The 17,162-nt window shown below is 28.6% G+C and overlaps 11 protein-coding genes across 11 annotated transcripts; 6 read left to right on the forward strand and 5 right to left on the reverse strand.

Annotated features, from left to right (window-relative positions):
* Positions 1–103: 103 nt before the first annotated feature.
* Positions 104–676, forward strand: EHI_068150 (uncharacterized protein; the record flags this gene model as incomplete). Its single annotated transcript, XM_001913380.1, has 1 exon — positions 104–676. One exon carries the CDS (start codon positions 104–106, stop codon positions 674–676), a length of 573 nt encoding a protein of 190 aa, XP_001913415.1.
* A 401-nt stretch (positions 677–1,077) lies between these two features.
* On the forward strand, positions 1,078–7,593 carry EHI_068160 (tyrosine kinase, putative; the record flags this gene model as incomplete). Its single annotated transcript, XM_646638.2, has 1 exon — positions 1,078–7,593. The coding sequence occupies one exon, from the start codon at positions 1,078–1,080 to the stop codon at positions 7,591–7,593; it is 6,516 nt and encodes a 2,171-aa protein (XP_651730.2).
* Positions 7,594–7,646: 53 nt separating this feature from the next.
* Positions 7,647–8,790, reverse strand: EHI_068170 (radical SAM domain protein; the record flags this gene model as incomplete). Its single annotated transcript, XM_646637.2, has 1 exon — positions 7,647–8,790. The coding sequence occupies one exon, from the start codon at positions 8,788–8,790 to the stop codon at positions 7,660–7,662; it is 1,131 nt and encodes a 376-aa protein (XP_651729.1). The 3' UTR covers positions 7,647–7,659.
* Positions 8,791–8,986: 196 nt separating this feature from the next.
* EHI_068180 (uncharacterized protein) lies at positions 8,987–9,655 on the reverse strand (the record flags this gene model as incomplete). Its single annotated transcript, XM_646636.1, has 1 exon — positions 8,987–9,655. One exon carries the CDS (start codon positions 9,653–9,655, stop codon positions 8,987–8,989), a length of 669 nt encoding a protein of 222 aa, XP_651728.1.
* A 213-nt stretch (positions 9,656–9,868) lies between these two features.
* EHI_068190 (uncharacterized protein) lies at positions 9,869–11,113 on the forward strand (the record flags this gene model as incomplete). Its single annotated transcript, XM_646635.2, has 1 exon — positions 9,869–11,113. One exon carries the CDS (start codon positions 9,869–9,871, stop codon positions 11,111–11,113), a length of 1,245 nt encoding a protein of 414 aa, XP_651727.2.
* Positions 11,114–11,262: 149 nt separating this feature from the next.
* Positions 11,263–11,741, forward strand: EHI_068200 (60S ribosomal protein L31, putative; the record flags this gene model as incomplete). The annotated part of the gene is made up of 1 exon (XM_646647.2): positions 11,263–11,741. One exon carries the CDS (start codon positions 11,263–11,265, stop codon positions 11,713–11,715), a length of 453 nt encoding a protein of 150 aa, XP_651739.1. The 3' UTR covers positions 11,716–11,741.
* Positions 11,742–11,806: 65 nt separating this feature from the next.
* On the reverse strand, positions 11,807–12,464 carry EHI_068210 (HAD hydrolase, family IA; the record flags this gene model as incomplete). Its single annotated transcript, XM_646633.2, has 1 exon — positions 11,807–12,464. The coding sequence occupies one exon, from the start codon at positions 12,462–12,464 to the stop codon at positions 11,823–11,825; it is 642 nt and encodes a 213-aa protein (XP_651725.1). The 3' UTR covers positions 11,807–11,822.
* A 100-nt stretch (positions 12,465–12,564) lies between these two features.
* EHI_068220 (uncharacterized protein) lies at positions 12,565–13,560 on the reverse strand (the record flags this gene model as incomplete). Its single annotated transcript, XM_646632.1, has 1 exon — positions 12,565–13,560. The coding sequence occupies one exon, from the start codon at positions 13,558–13,560 to the stop codon at positions 12,565–12,567; it is 996 nt and encodes a 331-aa protein (XP_651724.1).
* A 101-nt stretch (positions 13,561–13,661) lies between these two features.
* EHI_068230 (Rab family GTPase) lies at positions 13,662–14,394 on the forward strand. Its single transcript, XM_646631.2, has 3 exons — positions 13,662–13,691; positions 13,742–13,801; positions 13,851–14,394. Exons 1-3 carry the CDS (start codon positions 13,665–13,667, stop codon positions 14,376–14,378), a joined length of 615 nt encoding a protein of 204 aa, XP_651723.1. The 5' UTR covers positions 13,662–13,664; the 3' UTR covers positions 14,379–14,394.
* Positions 14,395–14,538: 144 nt separating this feature from the next.
* Positions 14,539–15,258, forward strand: EHI_068240 (Rho family GTPase; the record flags this gene model as incomplete). The annotated part of the gene is made up of 1 exon (XM_646630.1): positions 14,539–15,258. The coding sequence occupies one exon, from the start codon at positions 14,539–14,541 to the stop codon at positions 15,256–15,258; it is 720 nt and encodes a 239-aa protein (XP_651722.1).
* A 247-nt stretch (positions 15,259–15,505) lies between these two features.
* EHI_068250 (adenosylhomocysteinase, putative) lies at positions 15,506–16,906 on the reverse strand (the record flags this gene model as incomplete). The annotated part of the gene is made up of 1 exon (XM_646629.1): positions 15,506–16,906. The coding sequence occupies one exon, from the start codon at positions 16,904–16,906 to the stop codon at positions 15,506–15,508; it is 1,401 nt and encodes a 466-aa protein (XP_651721.1).
* Positions 16,907–17,162: the final 256 nt, after the last annotated feature.

Genomic DNA, 17,162 nt, shown 5'->3' on the forward strand with positions numbered 1-17,162 from the left:
ATCATCAGTAGATAGATTTGATATGTGTTTGAAAGTTGTCTTTAGATTAATTTGTGTTCATGTTGCCCTTTGTACAAAAATGGAAGAATTCAAAAGAACTAAAATGCCAGAGTATAGTAAAAGCATTTGTCTTGATGAAATTAATATTTCATTTGCTACATCAGCTGTATCTAAATTAAAAGAGTCAAATGCTGCATTAAAAAGATCAGGATGGGGAAGAAAGTTAAAATCCATTCAATCTAAAGCAGAACAAGAATTAAAGGAAAGAGTAGAAAAAGCAGAGTCTGTTGAACTAACAAAAATTGACGAAAATAAAGGTTTTGTTAACAGTTGTTTAGAACTTGCTTGGTCACAAATTCAAAATTTTCTAATAAAAGTATTAAATAACAGAATATTTGAATCAGAACATTCCAAACAAAAAGAGGATGTAGGAGAATTATTTTCGTTTGCTAATTGTAATGTTGGTGGTGAAAAGGAAGAAAATCAAAACGAAAAATATAAACTAGCAAAGAAAACTCTTACTAAAGAAAACATCAAAAAACTTATCGTTTCCTTAGAATCTTTTATTAAAGATGTAAGTAAAACTTGTCAATTTGAACCTGATAAATTTAATCAATTAAGAAATATTATTTCTATGAAGAAAGACGATTTAGCACATAATTTATTCGATGACTAATTAATTGATATTTTACTTATCTTCTTTTTACACCTTCATTGATTCTTTTTAATGGTATTAACATTCTTCAATTTATTTTATGGTGTTAACTTCATTCTCTTTACATTGAACAAAGAATGGAGGTAATTCTAATTCTTTAATTAAAATATATAAAGCTATATTTCAAGTTTTCTTCTTTTTAAATTTGAATGAATTATTATTCTCACAAGTTGTGGAAATATAAAGGTACTGTGTTGTGTTAGTTGAAAAATTACAATAAAATAATAAGGGTGTGTAACAATGATATTATATTTTCATCGTTTGAGTGGTATTGTATTTTTAAATTTTTGAAAAAAGAAAATAACAAAAAATAATTAATTGTTTTTTTGATTATGAACTTTCTGCAAAAACTATTGAAACTAATGAATCGTGTTATGCTTGTCTTAGTACTATGCATATACTTAACTTTTGCACAATGTTATAAAGATGGAACAGTCACAATAAAAAATATAGATTCATGTAAAACACCAAGTCAAGGTATTGGAGATGTAGCTCTTGAACAAAGAGATGGTGTTGAAGATTATAATGGATTTAGTTGGACACGAATTTTATTGAAAACAGGTTCAAAAACACCAATACTTAATATTTATGATTCATCAAATGAAAGATTTTTACTTCAATATGATAATCGTGAAATTATTACAACAACAGTGAATTTCTATCTTCAATCTAGTAATTGTCAATGGGCACTTTATAATAATGGTAGGTTATTGAATCCTTTGAATTTTTACTTTTATCCTGAATTTGAAATATCTGACTCTAAACCATTTATTTTTGCTCCTCATGGAGAAGGAACTTTTGTTAATAAAAATTCTAATTATATCACAATTGAATTTGACTATTGGGACTATAACAAAGCACGTGTTTCAGGGAAGATTAGATTGTTTATCGTTTCACGTTATCAATCAAATTATGTAGGTCATGTTTTGACAACAACAGACTCAAATGTAATTATGAGACCAAATTATCCAAACCAAGTTATGTGCACATTAAAGAATGGAGCAAAAAGATTTGGATACAATGGTGGAGATAAGAATGAGGTTAAAGAAGATTGTACATGTACATCAGTTGATGGAAAATGGGATAAAGATGATTGCACAGAGTTTTTACAGTATTTCCAAGTTGTTGTTGATTGTGAGTATACAACATCTATAAATGAACATTATGGAGGATATGCTTTCAAAGGATGTAAAGAAAATCAATTACCAATTGTTACTATTCCTGAATCATCAACAGTAATATTAGAAGATATGAAAATTAAAGAGAATGGTGTTCATTTTGAAGTTAGTGGAAAATTAACTATCAGTTTAACTATTCCATCAAGTTATCCACAAATTTTACTCAACGAAGTTGGGTCTGGAACAATCACAGTTAGTAGTGTTACTGTAGAAAGTGATATTCCATTTGACCAGTTATTATTTATAAGTAACAGTGATAGTATTACTGCTATTGGTTTAACAGGATATTGTAGTGGAGGATCGTATAGACGATATGCTAAAGAAGGTTCTAACGAAGAAGTGATGTGTGACTGCCATTTCAATGAGAATATTTCAGGTGATTATTACATTGAAGTTGATTGTGAAAAAGATTCTGAGTATAGAAATTTAATATTGCCTACAACACGTGAAATTACTGCATCTCGAACATGGAAGTCATTGGTAACTCAGTCAATATTTGACATTTCAGGTAAATACAAGTTAAAAGCTGGTTCAATGACAATAACTTGTTCAGGAACTATTAAAACACCAGTAGAAGTTACAACACTTACAAGTAATAAAAAGAATGGAATAGTGTTTTTTGGAGAATTGACAGTAACAACAATAAACACTGATATTACAAATGACGTTGTATTACTTTCATCATCAAGTAATGTTGGTTCATTATCAAAAAGTTGTGATGGAAAGATTAATGGGTCAAGTAGGTTCTACACTGGAACAGATCCAAAATGTAATTGTGAATATTCTAAAAATTCTTTCAAACAAAGAGATTGTTATCTGTTACCTAAATATCAAGAATTATACTTTTCTTTGGTTACTTCAAGTTATAAATCAATAAGAAAAGAGTATTATTCAAATATTATATCTACTTCATCATTCTCATTGAGTGGTTCTGAAACATTAACTATCCAGAGTTGTGATTTTTCATCATTAAAGAGTGTCACAATTGAATCTTCTTTGTACTGTAAAGTAATGAATGTTGCAAAAACAACAAAAATAAAAGTTTCTGCACTAATCACAATTGAAATGTACAATATCCCATCAGAAAAGTATATCAACGATGGTGCTATTATCAGTGTTACTTCTCCAGAGTATTTATTAATTAAAACAGTTTCTGGAAATGTATGTTCTGACATTGCCTCATCCACAAAACCATTCAATTCAGACACGTATAAAGCAGTACAAGGATGTACTTTATTGTCAAACAACAAACTATTAAGATATTGCCCTACTTCTAATACTGAAGACACTGTCAAATGTTCTATGAAAGGTTCTGACTATACAACATCTTCTTCTTTCGACAAAGAATATTGTCCATGCGAATCAGCTAATTGCTACATATATCCAACAACAACATCTATTGATTTAAAATTAAAATCAATGGAAAACAACTTTGTTATTGGAGGTACTTCTCTTACAAAAGAAATAACTAATCTAAAAACCATCACCGCTTTAATTATTACATCAGACTCAAAAAATATTAATATTTTATCAACGGAAACAGCTCATTTTCAGTCATTAATTGTTGATGGAAAAAGTAATACCATTTCACTCGGTCATTCATCTAGTTTAATTAGTATAAATAAAATTAGTGTTAATTCTGAACATAATCAAGTCAGTGTATATGCTCAATCAATTTCTTCAATATATTCTAAAACAACAAACATAATTCATATTATTAGCCCAAATGATGTTAATGTTAATTCTATGACATATGGAACAACAACATTCAATTCTGTAACAAGCAAAGACATACTTATATCCAATGAAGGGTCTGAAATTTCATTGACTTCCGAGGCTAAAATAAATTCTATTAGTACAGATGCTGTGACTTTACAATTCAATTCTAAAGTGATAATTAACTCAATAAACCCAACAGCAAAAGGAGTTTTAATCAAATTATATAAAAGTGAAAGTGAAATTAAGTTATCTACAGGAACATACTTATACACTGTCTATTGTCCTTCAGCAATAAACATTAAAATAGGAATGGAAAGTAAAACCCCAATTTCACTTGAATCTTATGGAACAGTTGAATTTACATCATCAACAATCACCCTTGATACAGTTAATTCAGGACCTTCATCAAATCTCATCATTGGAAGTGATGTCACAACATTCACCCTCAATAAAATTATAACCAAAAAAACATATGGAGAGATATTTACATTATCTCCTTCAACAAATCAACTCACTATTAACCTTGCACCAGACTATAGTTCTAGTATTACTAACCCAATGATCTTATTCTATACTAGAGCTCGAAGGGTTAATGTTGATAAACAGTGTGATGGAGTTGCAGTCCTTTCAGGAAGTTATTCTGACGAAATTACAACATGTAAAACACTTGGGCTGTATAACAGAGAGTGTAAACTGACTGATTCAGGTTATATCTACAATGGTTTCATTGATTACTCATGTCCATGTTCATCTACAAAATCAAATTGTGAAATATCATTATTTTCATCTCATTCTACTTACCAATATCCTACTGGACTCCAACCAACCACATTAATACTAGAAAGTGACACAGCACTAACATCAATAAACAACGTTATGTTTATTCTTCAAACAAATTTATATTCATTAACACTCTCAGGAAATAATTCAGTAGTTTCAATAAGTTCTTCTGATATTTCTTCTATTCTATTAACAGTTACTTCATTAGAGAATGGATTTATTCTTCATTCACAAATAAAGTCAATGACAATTAATACAAAAGCATTATTGAAATCAACAAGTAAGAGTTATGAGTTACTTTTAGGAGAAACTACTTCATTATGTGATTATTATTTATTCAAAGAAGGATATGCCCTTTGTCAGAAATGTAAAGAAGGATATATTCTTATTAACAACGCTTGCTATATATCTACAGATATTCAACATTGTACAAATTATGTTAAAACAACATCTGAAATAAAATGTCGAGAATGTTCATATGGTTATTATTGGAAGGATGGAAGTTGTTCTAAATGTTCTGAAAGTAATTGTATTGTTTGTAAAGATAATGATGGTACATGCATTGAATGTACCGAAGGATATAAGCTAATAAATGGTGTGTGCACTGCTGTCACTCCTGAAATTACAAGCTGCCTTTATTTCAAAGAATATTGTTATAAATGTTCTAATTCTCTATCAGTGTTATTTGGGTCTGCTAATTATTGTGGGGGATGTGACAGTAAATGTTCAAATTGTAAAGTTACTACTGACCAATGTATTACATGTAACATAAATAAAAAATATATGTCAGTATCAGGAGAGTGTTCTCTCATTCAGACAGCCGATTTAGTTTCTAATAACAACATTATTTCATGTAAATCTAACTATTATTTAACTTCTGGAGAATGTGTGTCTTGTTCAAAGAAATTTAAAGATTGCAGTATATGCACTGAAAAAACATGCATTACTTGCTCTTCTCCCAATGCATATATTACTAAAGATGGATCATGTGAAGTAGATCAGAATTGTAAAATATATGAAAATAACCAATGTTCTGTTTGTAAAGATGGATATTTCAAAACATCAGAAGGAGTTTGCTCTAGCTGTACAACTGGTTGTAATAAATGTAAAGATTCTAGTCTTTGTCTTGAATGTAGTGACTCATATTATCTAACAACCATGGGAAAATGTGTAGCCAATGAATTACCAAATTGTGAACTTAGTTCCAAAAAAGGATGTACTCGTTGTTTTGATCACTTTTATCTTGACTCAAATGGAAATTGTCAAGAATGCAATAAAACATGTCTAACATGTTTTAAAAATGCCTCTTTTTGTACTTCATGCCAATCAGACTATTACTTGGATCAAAATACATGTATTACTGATAATGGTAAATCTGGTAAATGCTCACACATATTACCAGGAGGTAAATGTGCTATTTGCAAAGTTGGTTATTATAACTTAAATAGTGATTGCTATGAATGTTCAGAAAACTGTACCACATGTCAGCGAGATGCTAATAGTTGTATTGAATGTGGAGAAAATTATTATCATTCATCATCACAAAATAAATGTTTATCACAAGATGACCTTGTTTATTGTATTTCAAAAAATTCATGGGGTTGTTCTAAATGTCTTGACGGAACATACATGTACAATGGTGAGTGTTATTTATGTTCAGATAATTGTATGAATTGTATATGGTCAAATATTTGTAGCTCTTGTGACTATGGGAAAGTATTGAGAAATGGAAAGTGTATACCATTAGAAGCTGTTGTTAATTGTATAGAAACATCAAATGGTAAATGCTCTAAATGTTCATTAAATTATAAACCAACCGAACTTGGAGATTATTGTGAATTTCACTTAAATGTTTTAATTGTTATTCTTCCAATTATTGGATTTATTATTATTTTAATTGTCATTCTTTGTATGGCTATTATTCTCATTAATTCTATTACTAGATACACTGCAAATAAACAACGAGAAAAAGAATTTACTTCATTCAAAATGTCTAGTTCATCAATTCATTTTGTTCCATTATCAAATGGAAGCTGTTTGACAACAAGTATGAGCGAAATAAACTTTACTGAAAATAATGTAATTCCTGTAGGACAAGAAACTAAAACATTATTATGTATTGGAAATACAAATAAAGCTATAATGAAAGTACAAATTACTAATAAAACTGATTGTGAAAGTAAATATGGAATAAGAAGTGAGCCACAACTTGCTTTTATAAAACCAGGAAATGCAGTAGAGTTTAATTTATTTGTCAAGCCATATTGTACTTGTAAAGTTGATGATCCTATTCTTATTGTTTCTTCAGATGTTAAAAAGAGTAAAGAAAAAACGTATCAACTTCATGTAATATTTGAAACAGAACTATCAACACGGCTTGACCCAGATGATATTAAAGAAGAAAAGAAAATAGGAGAAGGAACATTTGGAATAGTATATCTTGGAATATTCAGAGGAAATAAAGTAGCAATTAAAAAAATGAAACAGATTGATAAAAATGAAAATAAAATGACAGAATTTGAGAAAGAAGTGATGATGTTAGATAAGTTTAGAAGTGACTATATCATTCATTTTTATGGAGCAGTATTTATTCCTAATAAAATATGTATGGTAACAGAATATGCAGAATATGGGTCACTACAAGATGTGTTAATTAAAAAAACTGAAAATGAAATACCAATGAGTCTAAGATTGAAATTTATGATAGATTCTGCAAAAGGAATTGAGTACCTTCATTCAAATGGAATATTACATCGAGATATTAAACCAGATAATATTCTTATTGTATCACTTGATAATGGTATTGAAGTTAATTGTAAATTAACAGACTTTGGAGCATCCAGAAATATTAATATGATGATGACAAATATGACATTTACCAAAGGAATAGGATCACCAAAATATATGGCACCTGAAGTATTAAATCGAGAACATTATAAAATGCCATCAGACATATACTCTTTTGCAGTCACAATGTTACAATGTTTTACATGGGAAGATCCATTTCCTAAAACACAATTCAAATTTGCTTGGGACATAGCTGATTTAGTAGCTAATGGAAAAAGAACAAATCAAATTGAAAGAGTAACAAATCCACAAATTAAAAACTTGATTGTTAGAAGTTGGGAACAAGATACAAGAAAAAGACTTAATATTAATGATATTTTAAGTGGATTAAAAACTATAGACATTGCAAATTAATTGAATTGTAAAAATGAAAGAATTTTTGAACTAAAAAAAAAATAAACTTCAAAGAAACAAAAAAATTTATGGAATAACTTCAATAGAATTGTTAAAAGATGGATAATGGAAATCTTCAACAGTAAGTTTTCCTGAATCAATTAATTGTTGAATTTCAGGAATTCTATCTTGAAGCATTTTAATATATTCTTTAACTGTTACACATACCTCTTTAAATCCATCATCTCCCCACCATTTTGATTCGTTAGCATACATACATCTTCCACCACATAACTCAAACACATTACACTCTTCTTTATTACATGGGGAAAGTAAATGTGCTTTATCTTTCATATCCTTTTCATTAAAATCATCATTTTGAATCTTACCATAAATGTCTTGATCAGGAGCAATTGGACATCCAGTAACATCACCATTTGTAGCAACATTAAATGATGAAAATCCTGAACCACATCTAACTCTTGTCATTTTTTCTCCTGTTAAAATAGAATAAACCATTGCAGTAAATGGAGCAATTCCTTGGACCTTACCATTATTTTTCATTTCATCAATCCAGTTGTCAATTAATTGATGAAGACCTGGAAGATAATTAGTATCTCTCCATTCTAAGAATTTAAAATCCCAAGAAACATAAGCAGGTGCATCCCAACAAACATCTAATTGCCAATGGATATGATCAAATAATTTAGTATTAATTAAATAACTAACATCTCGAAGAATATCAGAACCTTTTGAAATAGTCATACGAGCAATAAGATCACCTTTATAACCATTTAACTTAATTAGCTTAACATTTTCAATTGCTTTTTCATATGTACCTTTTCCTCTTTTATTATTTGTAACCTCAGCATTACCATCAACACTAATAAGAATAGTTCCCATTTTATTAACATATTCTGGTTTTAATGTATGAAGAAGAGTTCCATTTGTTTGTAAAACAAATTCAGCATGAGGCATCATATCCATAACTTGATAAATTATTTGTGGACGTACAGTTGGCTCACCACCATAGAAACAAATAATTGGATCACTATCTTCAGAAATTCTTTTAAGATATTTAAGGTCATAATTAATTTCCATTGGCCAAGGATTAAGGTCTTCAATCTCAGTGTCATAAACTTCATCACTTCCACAATACTTACATCTAAGGTTGCACACTTGAGTTAAAGTAAGGAACCAAATCTTTCTTCCGTCCATTACTTATTTGATTTTGTATTTGATCTAGGGTTTGTTAAATATCATCAGCTTAACACCTAAATACTTTTCGAAGAAGTTAAACTTCTTTATTCGTGTTTCTCTCTTTTTGTTTTTTAGTAGTAAAAGAAACCCTGTTTTTTACGAATTGAAGAACATTGTTATTGAACTAACACAATTTGATAAATAAAACAATCAATCATACCAATTCTGCTTCACTAGAACTGTCTTCAGACATTGCATTCTTTTTCTCTCTATCCATGGCGTGTTGTGTTTCATAATCTTCAATTAAATCATTAATACCAAAAGAATGGTCACATCCTGCAACTGGACATTTAATAGTTTTATTACGTCCAATTAAATTGTATATGGCTTGTTTTGAAAATATATGTCCACATACTTGTGCCTTAACTGGATTAACAAATGGCTTTTTAGTTAAGGGACATATAAATGAGCGTGTGTTTGAAATAATAACTCCTTCATTCTCATCTTCGAAATAAGGTTCACTATGACGAGCATACCAAATCCTTCTTTTCATTTCTTTAATTTTAGGATGATCATCTCCAATAGTTTCTGTATTATTAATAACAGCTTGTTTATATTCTGCTTTAAAAGCACGTTCATCTTCAATTGCATCTGGATTGTCTTGTGATCTTCTTAATGCTGCAAGATGTCCATTTAATTTACTCTCTAACTCTAGCATTGATTTTAATGTTTCTTTATATTGTTGAAGTACATTAGGATCAGGGACTTCTTCAGTTTGTGTGTATGTTTCTGCACAATCAATTAATGATTCTATATATTCAGTAATTCGTTTACGATTTTTTTCATTATCATGAATAGTATCAATAACTTCAGTTTGTGACATAAATGTTATACTTACTTTTTTTTAAGTTTAAATTTATTTTTTCTGTTTTATTTTTTTAATTCTTTGAGTCATTTATATTAACATGTGAATGTTTTCTCATTCCTTTAAATACTACTTATATGATAATACTTTATATGCAATTATAATTTCTCTTTCATTATTAAAAATAAATATTTAATAATGAAAGATAGAATAAAATCAATAAACAATCAAATGAAAATACTAACAAAACCATTTAAGAATTTTGAAATATCTTCAAAAAAAAAGAAACTTAAAAATTTAATGATTTCTTTTCGATCAATCTTTGAAGCAAAACCAAAACAAGATCAATTACCATTAACAGGAAATACTACACTCGACTCAGCATTACAACCATTAAGACAACCAGTTCCAGAAAAAGTAATAGTTTCACCTAAAATCATTAATAATTTAAATACAATAGTAACATTATTAAGTGGTGAATCTACACGAGCATTACTTAGAAGATTAACTCATTTACAAATAGTTCCAGAAAATGGAGAGAAAACTGGAAGTGTTGGAGAAGAAATTAAAATTGAATTTACATCAGTTAGTCCATTAATTAGATTAGACATTATTGGATTAAATGGAAAATATGTTTTAGCTAATTTACCTGAAACATTAAAAGAAGTTAAATTAATTAATTTACAGGAAAATGTAGCAGAATCAATACTTTTTGATGAAAAAAAAGAATGGAAGTCATTAGAAAAGTTATATATTAATTATTGTGGAATTACTTCATTTAAAAAAAATAGTTTTACACCATTCTGTTTTCCACGATTAAACTTACTTGATCTATCAAATAATGAAATTATGACTTTAGAAAATATTAATGAAAGACCATTAGACATATTAATAGTAAATTCAAATAAAATAAATTCTATTAATATTCCTGTTGTTGGGTCTATTTCTTATTTATCACTTGACAATAATCAAATTACTAACTTATGTCCATTTGGAATATTTCTTCAATTACGCTATCTTTCTATTAAAAATAATCTTATTGAAGACTTAGACAACTTAAAAGAAGCATTTTCTCGTTTATTTAATTTAAATTCTATTTCAATAGAAAATAATCCAATAACAGACTCTAAAGAAAATTTATTATCTTTATGTTCATGTCTTCCTTGTATCTCTCTTGGAATGAATTGTAAACTTAATAATAAAATTATTACTCCAACAGAAGTCGCAGAGTTTATTAAAAAAGGTCCTAAAACGAAAGAAAACATTAAGACTATTAAACAAGACATTACTGATAAAGATGTAGAAGAGTATATATCCAAAAAGATGAATGAAGTTTTGAATGGTCATATTGATGATGAAAAATTGTTTGAAACAAGAAATTTTCTTCAAAAAATCTATGAGATTGTTGAAAATATTAAACCTAAAGAAGATATTGATGTAAATAACATTCATTTGAATGATCTCATCAATAACTGATTTTTTAATTTGTTTTATGTTATATAAATCAAAATTTTATGATCATTCATAAAAACTATATTAATAATAAAAAAGAACTATAAGAACTATATCAAAAAAAACCTATTGTTTTAATTAGAAAGAACTGAATAGGGTAAACTTGTGTGTTGATGGCTGTTTCCAAGACTACTAATCCACGTGTTTTAAAATACAGAGAAGCTAATAAAGCTCGTAAAGAAGCTAAAAAAGCCAAGGCTGCTAACAAGAAACCAGCCAAGGAAATTAAGCAAAAAGAAATGGCTCCAATTACTCGTGAAATGACCATTCATATGCATGCTTATCTTCACAAAGAATCATTCAAGAAGAGAGCTCCAAAAGCCATCAAAATCATTAGATTCCTTGCTATTAAAACTATGAAAACACACGTTGTAAAATTCGACATGGGATTAAATCAATTCATTTGGAGCCAAGGTATTAGATCAGTTGCTGACAGAATTAGAGTCAGAATGGCTAGACTCCCAATTGAAGGTGAAGAAGGTAAATTCTATACCCTCGTTTCATATGTTCCAGTAGCCAGTTTCAAAGGTCTCGTAACTAAAACCGTAGAAGAAGCTGAAAATTAAATTTGAATTCTTGAGGTTGTTTGCCATTTCTTTTAAGGGTTTTTTTTTGTTATTTTATTAAAATTTAATTAATGGTTTGTAATTGTATCTTGAATAAAAAATTGTAATTAGAATAATTCCTTTAAAGACGGAGAGAAATAATCTTCTATTTGAATATCATGACTTTCTGGTGATACTTTTGTATGACTAATTAACACACTCTTAAAACCTACTTTTTTTGCATTGGTCAATGCTAAAACTGAATCTTCAAAAACTACAGTATCATTAATGTCATGACCTAAACGATGAGATGCTTCAATATAAATATCAGCAGCAGGTTTACAATGTTTTACATCACTTCCAACAACTATTTCTTGTATACATTGTGAAATGTTATGTTTTTTAAGAAATTCTTGAATTGTTGGGACAGTGCTTGAAGATGCAATGGCAATAGGGATATTTTTTTCATGCATCTCAGTAATAAATTCAATAGCTCCTTTTATTGGTGGAGAAGTCAATGTACCTTCTCTTGAATTATCAACAAAATAACGTGTCAATGAATCTATAGTAAAGTGATCATTCAAGTGTTTGAATAAAGAGAGATAGTTTGTGGCAACACTTCTTACTGAGCCAACATAAATTCTATCTTTCTTTTCTTGGGATAATATGATGTTGTACTTCTGATCAAATGCATAATACATATTAATCCAAGCACTCATCCCATCAACAATTGTTCCATCAAAATCCATGACAATAGCTTTATACTTCATGAAACCAAATATTAACGATTTATGATCTTTTTGAAAAATTTTATTTTCTTTTGATTTTAAATGAAAAGTTTAATTAACAACAAGACAAGATTGAACCATATCAAATTAATGAAAAGGCATCTTTTATTTTAGACTTCTTTATTTGTAATGAAACAAGACCATTTTCTGTTGAAACTATCCCAACCTCTTTTAGCCTTTTTAGTGCTTGAGAGAATGACGATTGAGGAATATCTCCAAATTTGATTCTAACAGAATCTAGTAAAGCAGACTCAGAAGTATTGCCTGTATCAACTAAAGTAATACATATATTCTTTTGAAATGTGCTTAATTTCTTAAAGATTTCCATCCGGACTTTTTCTCGTGTTTTCTTTTTTGCTTGAATTACTGTTGGGATATAGTCTCTAAACCAAGGAATATTTGGCGCCCATTTTTCACCAACAACAGAGTTTAATACCATTCTCATTTGAAGAAGTTCTGATAATGAAAAAAGATAAGGACCATCAATAGTGTTTGTATTGAGAATAAACCTACAATTTGGTAATGATGATATTATTCGAGGAAGAAAGTGAAGGAAATACTTTTGGTTATTTAACAAGAATGGAGTATCAATATCATTCAACATAAAGATAAATGGACGTTGGTTGATAGTTTTTGCAGTAAGAGAATTAAGTAAAGATTGAACATCATCACTAGTCTTATTACTAAAATCAAATTGATTAAAGATATTATATGCTCTATTTACAATTTTAAATAACACATTTGCACATTCATTTTCTGACGACAATATTCCACATTCAAATTTCACAGGTTTAATTATTCTTGACTTCTCAAATCTATTTTTTACTTTAATAAAAAAGTCCCTTTTACAACCAACTCCATAATTTAATAAGTTATGAACAACAAGTATTGGAGGTATGTTCTTAAAATTTATATAAAAAGAGTTTGTTTGGTATTGTTGTTGTTCATTAGGTTTGATGTCATACTTATTTAAATCAATTTTAAATGGCTGTCTTTTATTGTATTTAGCAATAGACATAAATGGGGAAGAAATAGATTCACTATGTCTCATGAGAAGAACAACATTCTTATTATCCATAAGTATTGAAATTATGAGAAAAAATTGAGTTTTCTAAAAAATTAAAATATAAAAATGAGAAACAAAAAAAGAGTAAAAAAAGAACTTAATTTTTTTTATTTCTTATGTCTAAACCAGTGATTTCAGTAAATGTTTGTTTATACAATACTTATTAGTAGTAAAATTACTTACTTATTTTTAGGTTGTTATCGTTGGAGCTTCTGCAGTTGGTAAAACATCACTTTCAAATCAATTGGTAAATGTTTGTTGTATGAACAAAAGTAAATGAATTTTATTATTTATTAATTTAGAATATATTTAGCGAAGACTATACCTCTACCGCCGGAATGGATTTGTTTCAAGATACAATGGAAATGCCTGATTGCTCTGTTAGTTTAACTTTAAGAGACACTTGTGGACAAGAACAATATAAATCATTGGCAAGTCAGTACTATCGTGAAACACAAGGAGCACTTATTGTATATGATATTACAAATCGTGAATCATTTGATTATCTTCAAGACTGGATTGATGATGTTTCTATGTATTGTCCTCAAGGAGTTAAAATAGTTCTTGTTGGAAATAAAGTTGACCTTGAAAATGATGCTCGTGCAGTAACTACTGCTGAAGGACAACAATTCGCTTCTGAAGGTGGTTATGCTTTCTTTGAAACATCTGCTAAAATGAATATTAAAGTAGAAGAAGCTTTTCGTGAATTGGTTACAAGAATTGTACAAGCAGAACATGCTAATCCAGCACAAGTTGCTCAATCATCACAAGATCGTGTTCAAATCACTGCTCAAAAATCAACACCAGAAGAGAAAAAATCTTGTTGTTAAGTGAGTGCTATACAGCAAAAAATTATTCTCTTTTTTCCTCTCTGATTTTTTTATTATCATCAATTCTTAATTATTTTTTCAAAAAACAAAACTTACTTAATAAAACTATAGAGATTTAAAAGAACTCAAAAACAGAAAAGAACTTAAAAATAACTCATTTATGAGCGCAAAGATTAATAAAGTTATTAAAATTGGACTTGTTGGAGATGGTGCTGTTGGAAAAACTACATTTTTATTATCTTATACATCACAATCATTTTTGACTGAATACACACCAACTATCTTTGATAACTTCTGTCAAATAGAACCAGTAGGAAATGATATATTTAATGTTTCGTTATGGGATACAGCTGGACAAGATGAGTATTCATCATACCGTGCTGGATGTTATAATAACTGTAATTTTGATGTATTTTTGTTGTGCTTTAGTGTAACACAACGCTCATCATTTAGAAATATTAAAAACAAATGGATTATCGAATTAAGAAAATACGCACCTACTGTTCCAGTTATTGTTGTTGGTACTCAAGTTGATTTAAGAGAAGATAACAATAAAGACCATATTTCTAAAAAAGAAGGAGAAAAAATGGCTAAAGAATTAAAAGCTAAAAGATATGTTGAATGTACTTCAAAAGATTATGAAACAACTCATAATGTTGTTTTAGCAGCAATTGAAGATTATTTAGAAAAAGAAAAAGAAATGATTGCAAAAGTCAAGAAACAATATAAAAAGGAGATTGAAGAAGAAGAAAAGATGATGAAATTAATGAAAAAGGAAATGGAAAAACAAAAAGCAATAGAAAAGGAAAATAACTCAATTACACCAAGAGACCAATCAAAAAATGAAGAACAACCAACGACTCCTTCTGAACAAAAATAAAAAATCAAATTGTTTAAAAGGCATTTAAAAATACTCATTGAAAGATGATAAATTTATCCTTTTTTTTTATTTTTTTAATATTAGTTTTAAATTTACTAACAATTTATCTTTCAATAATAAAATATTATTCAACTTTTTATCTCTTTTAATTTTATCTTCATATAAATTTTAATTGAACTTATTCAATTCTCATACTTAACAATTTTTAAAACAATTTTAAATACATAAAATAAAAAAGAGAAATTAATTAGTAACGATAAGTATCACTCTTGTATGGTCCATTTACTGGAACTCCAATGTAATTAGCTTGTTCTTCAGTAAGTGTAGTTAATTTAACACCAAGTTTAGCAAGATGTAATCTAGCAACTTCTTCATCAAGTTCTTTTGGAAGAGTAATACAATCAATTGGGAGTTTTTCTCTCCATAATTTAATTTGAGCAAGAGTTTGATTAGAGAATGAATTTGACATGACAAAACTTGGATGTCCAGTAGCACATCCAAGATTAACAAGTCTTCCTTCTGCAAGAAGAAGAATAGAATGTCCATCTGGGAATGTGAATTTATCAACTTGTGGCTTAATATTTTCACGAACAATACCTGGATAACTTTCAATACCAGCAACATCAATTTCATTATCAAAATGTCCAATATTACAAACAATAGAATTGTTTCTCATATGTGCCATATGTTCTGCAAGAATAACTTTAGTATTACCAGTAGTTGTGACATATATTTCAGCTCTATCAAGAACATTTTCAATAGTTGTAACTTCATATCCATTCATTGATGCTTGAAGTGCACAAATTGGATCAATTTCAGTAACAACAACACGTGCTCCTTGTCCTCTAAGAGATTCAGCACATCCTTTTCCAACATCTCCATATCCACAAACACATGCAACTTTACCTCCAATCATAACATCAGTAGCACGATTAATACCATCAATTAATGAATGTCTACATCCATAAATATTATCAAATTTAGATTTAGTAACTGAATCATTTACATTAACAGCTGGGAAAAGAAGTTTCTTTTCTTTAACCATTTGTTTTAATCTTAAGACACCTGTAGTAGTTTCTTCTGAACATCCTCTAATTTCTGGTAAAATATTATGCCAAAAACGTGGATTTTCTTTAAGTTGTTTCTTTAAAACATTATGAAGTGCATTTACTTCTTCTGTTCCTTTAACATCAAGAATTTCTGGATGTTCTTCTGCATGATATCCTGTATGAATCATAAGTGTAGCATCTCCTCCATCATCAACAATAATTTGTGGTCCTTGATTTTCTCCAAATTTAAGTGCTTTTAGAGTACATTCCCAATACTCTTGAACTGTTTCTCCTTTCCATGCAAATACAGGAACACCAGCTTGAACAATAGCAGCAGCTGCATGATCTTGTGTTGAGAAAATATTACAAGATGCCCATCTAAGATTTGCTCCAAGTGCTTTAAGTGTTTCAATTAAAACACCTGTTTGAATAGTCATATGAAGTGATCCAGTAATTCTAGCTCCTTGAAGAGCATGTTCTTTACCATATTTTTCTCTAACAGCCATTAAACCTGGCATTTCATATTCTGCAAGAGTAAGTTCTTTTCTTCCCCAATCTGCAAGTTTAATGTCTTTGATCTTATAATCTTGTGCTGCCATCTTATTTATTTTTTTGCTAAAGATCCTTTTAAATAGTCATTTGTCCTTTTTTAAGGGTTTCTTGAGGGTTTCCTAATGTTGGAATATTTTGATGTTTTTTCCGACAAAATGCCAGCAAATGGTATTAAATTGTTATTATAAAATCGTAAAAAAAAAAGAATTTATAATGAAATGTCATTTTTTGAGAGATTTAAAAACAAATGTTCAGTCAAATGTCTTGTTGAAGATCTTCTATTTTATGTGAGAAACTCATTTC

Source organism: Entamoeba histolytica, genomic scaffold (genome assembly GCF_000208925.1).
Source record: "Entamoeba histolytica HM-1:IMSS scf_1104750517335 genomic scaffold, whole genome shotgun sequence".
Lineage (NCBI taxonomy): Eukaryota > Evosea > Mastigamoebida > Endamoebidae > Entamoeba > Entamoeba histolytica.

Bases quoted from the DNA above. Each gene is read 5' to 3' on its own strand.
- EHI_068230 (XM_646631.2), top strand. From the start codon at position 13,665: ATGTCTAAACCAGTGATTTCAGTAAAT. The intron at 13,692-13,741 runs GTTTGTTTATAC...ACTTATTTTTAG, and splicing joins AACCAGTGATTTCAGTAAAT to GTTGTTATCGTTGGAGCTTC. The intron at 13,802-13,850 runs GTTTGTTGTATG...TTATTAATTTAG, and splicing joins TTTCAAATCAATTGGTAAAT to AATATATTTAGCGAAGACTA.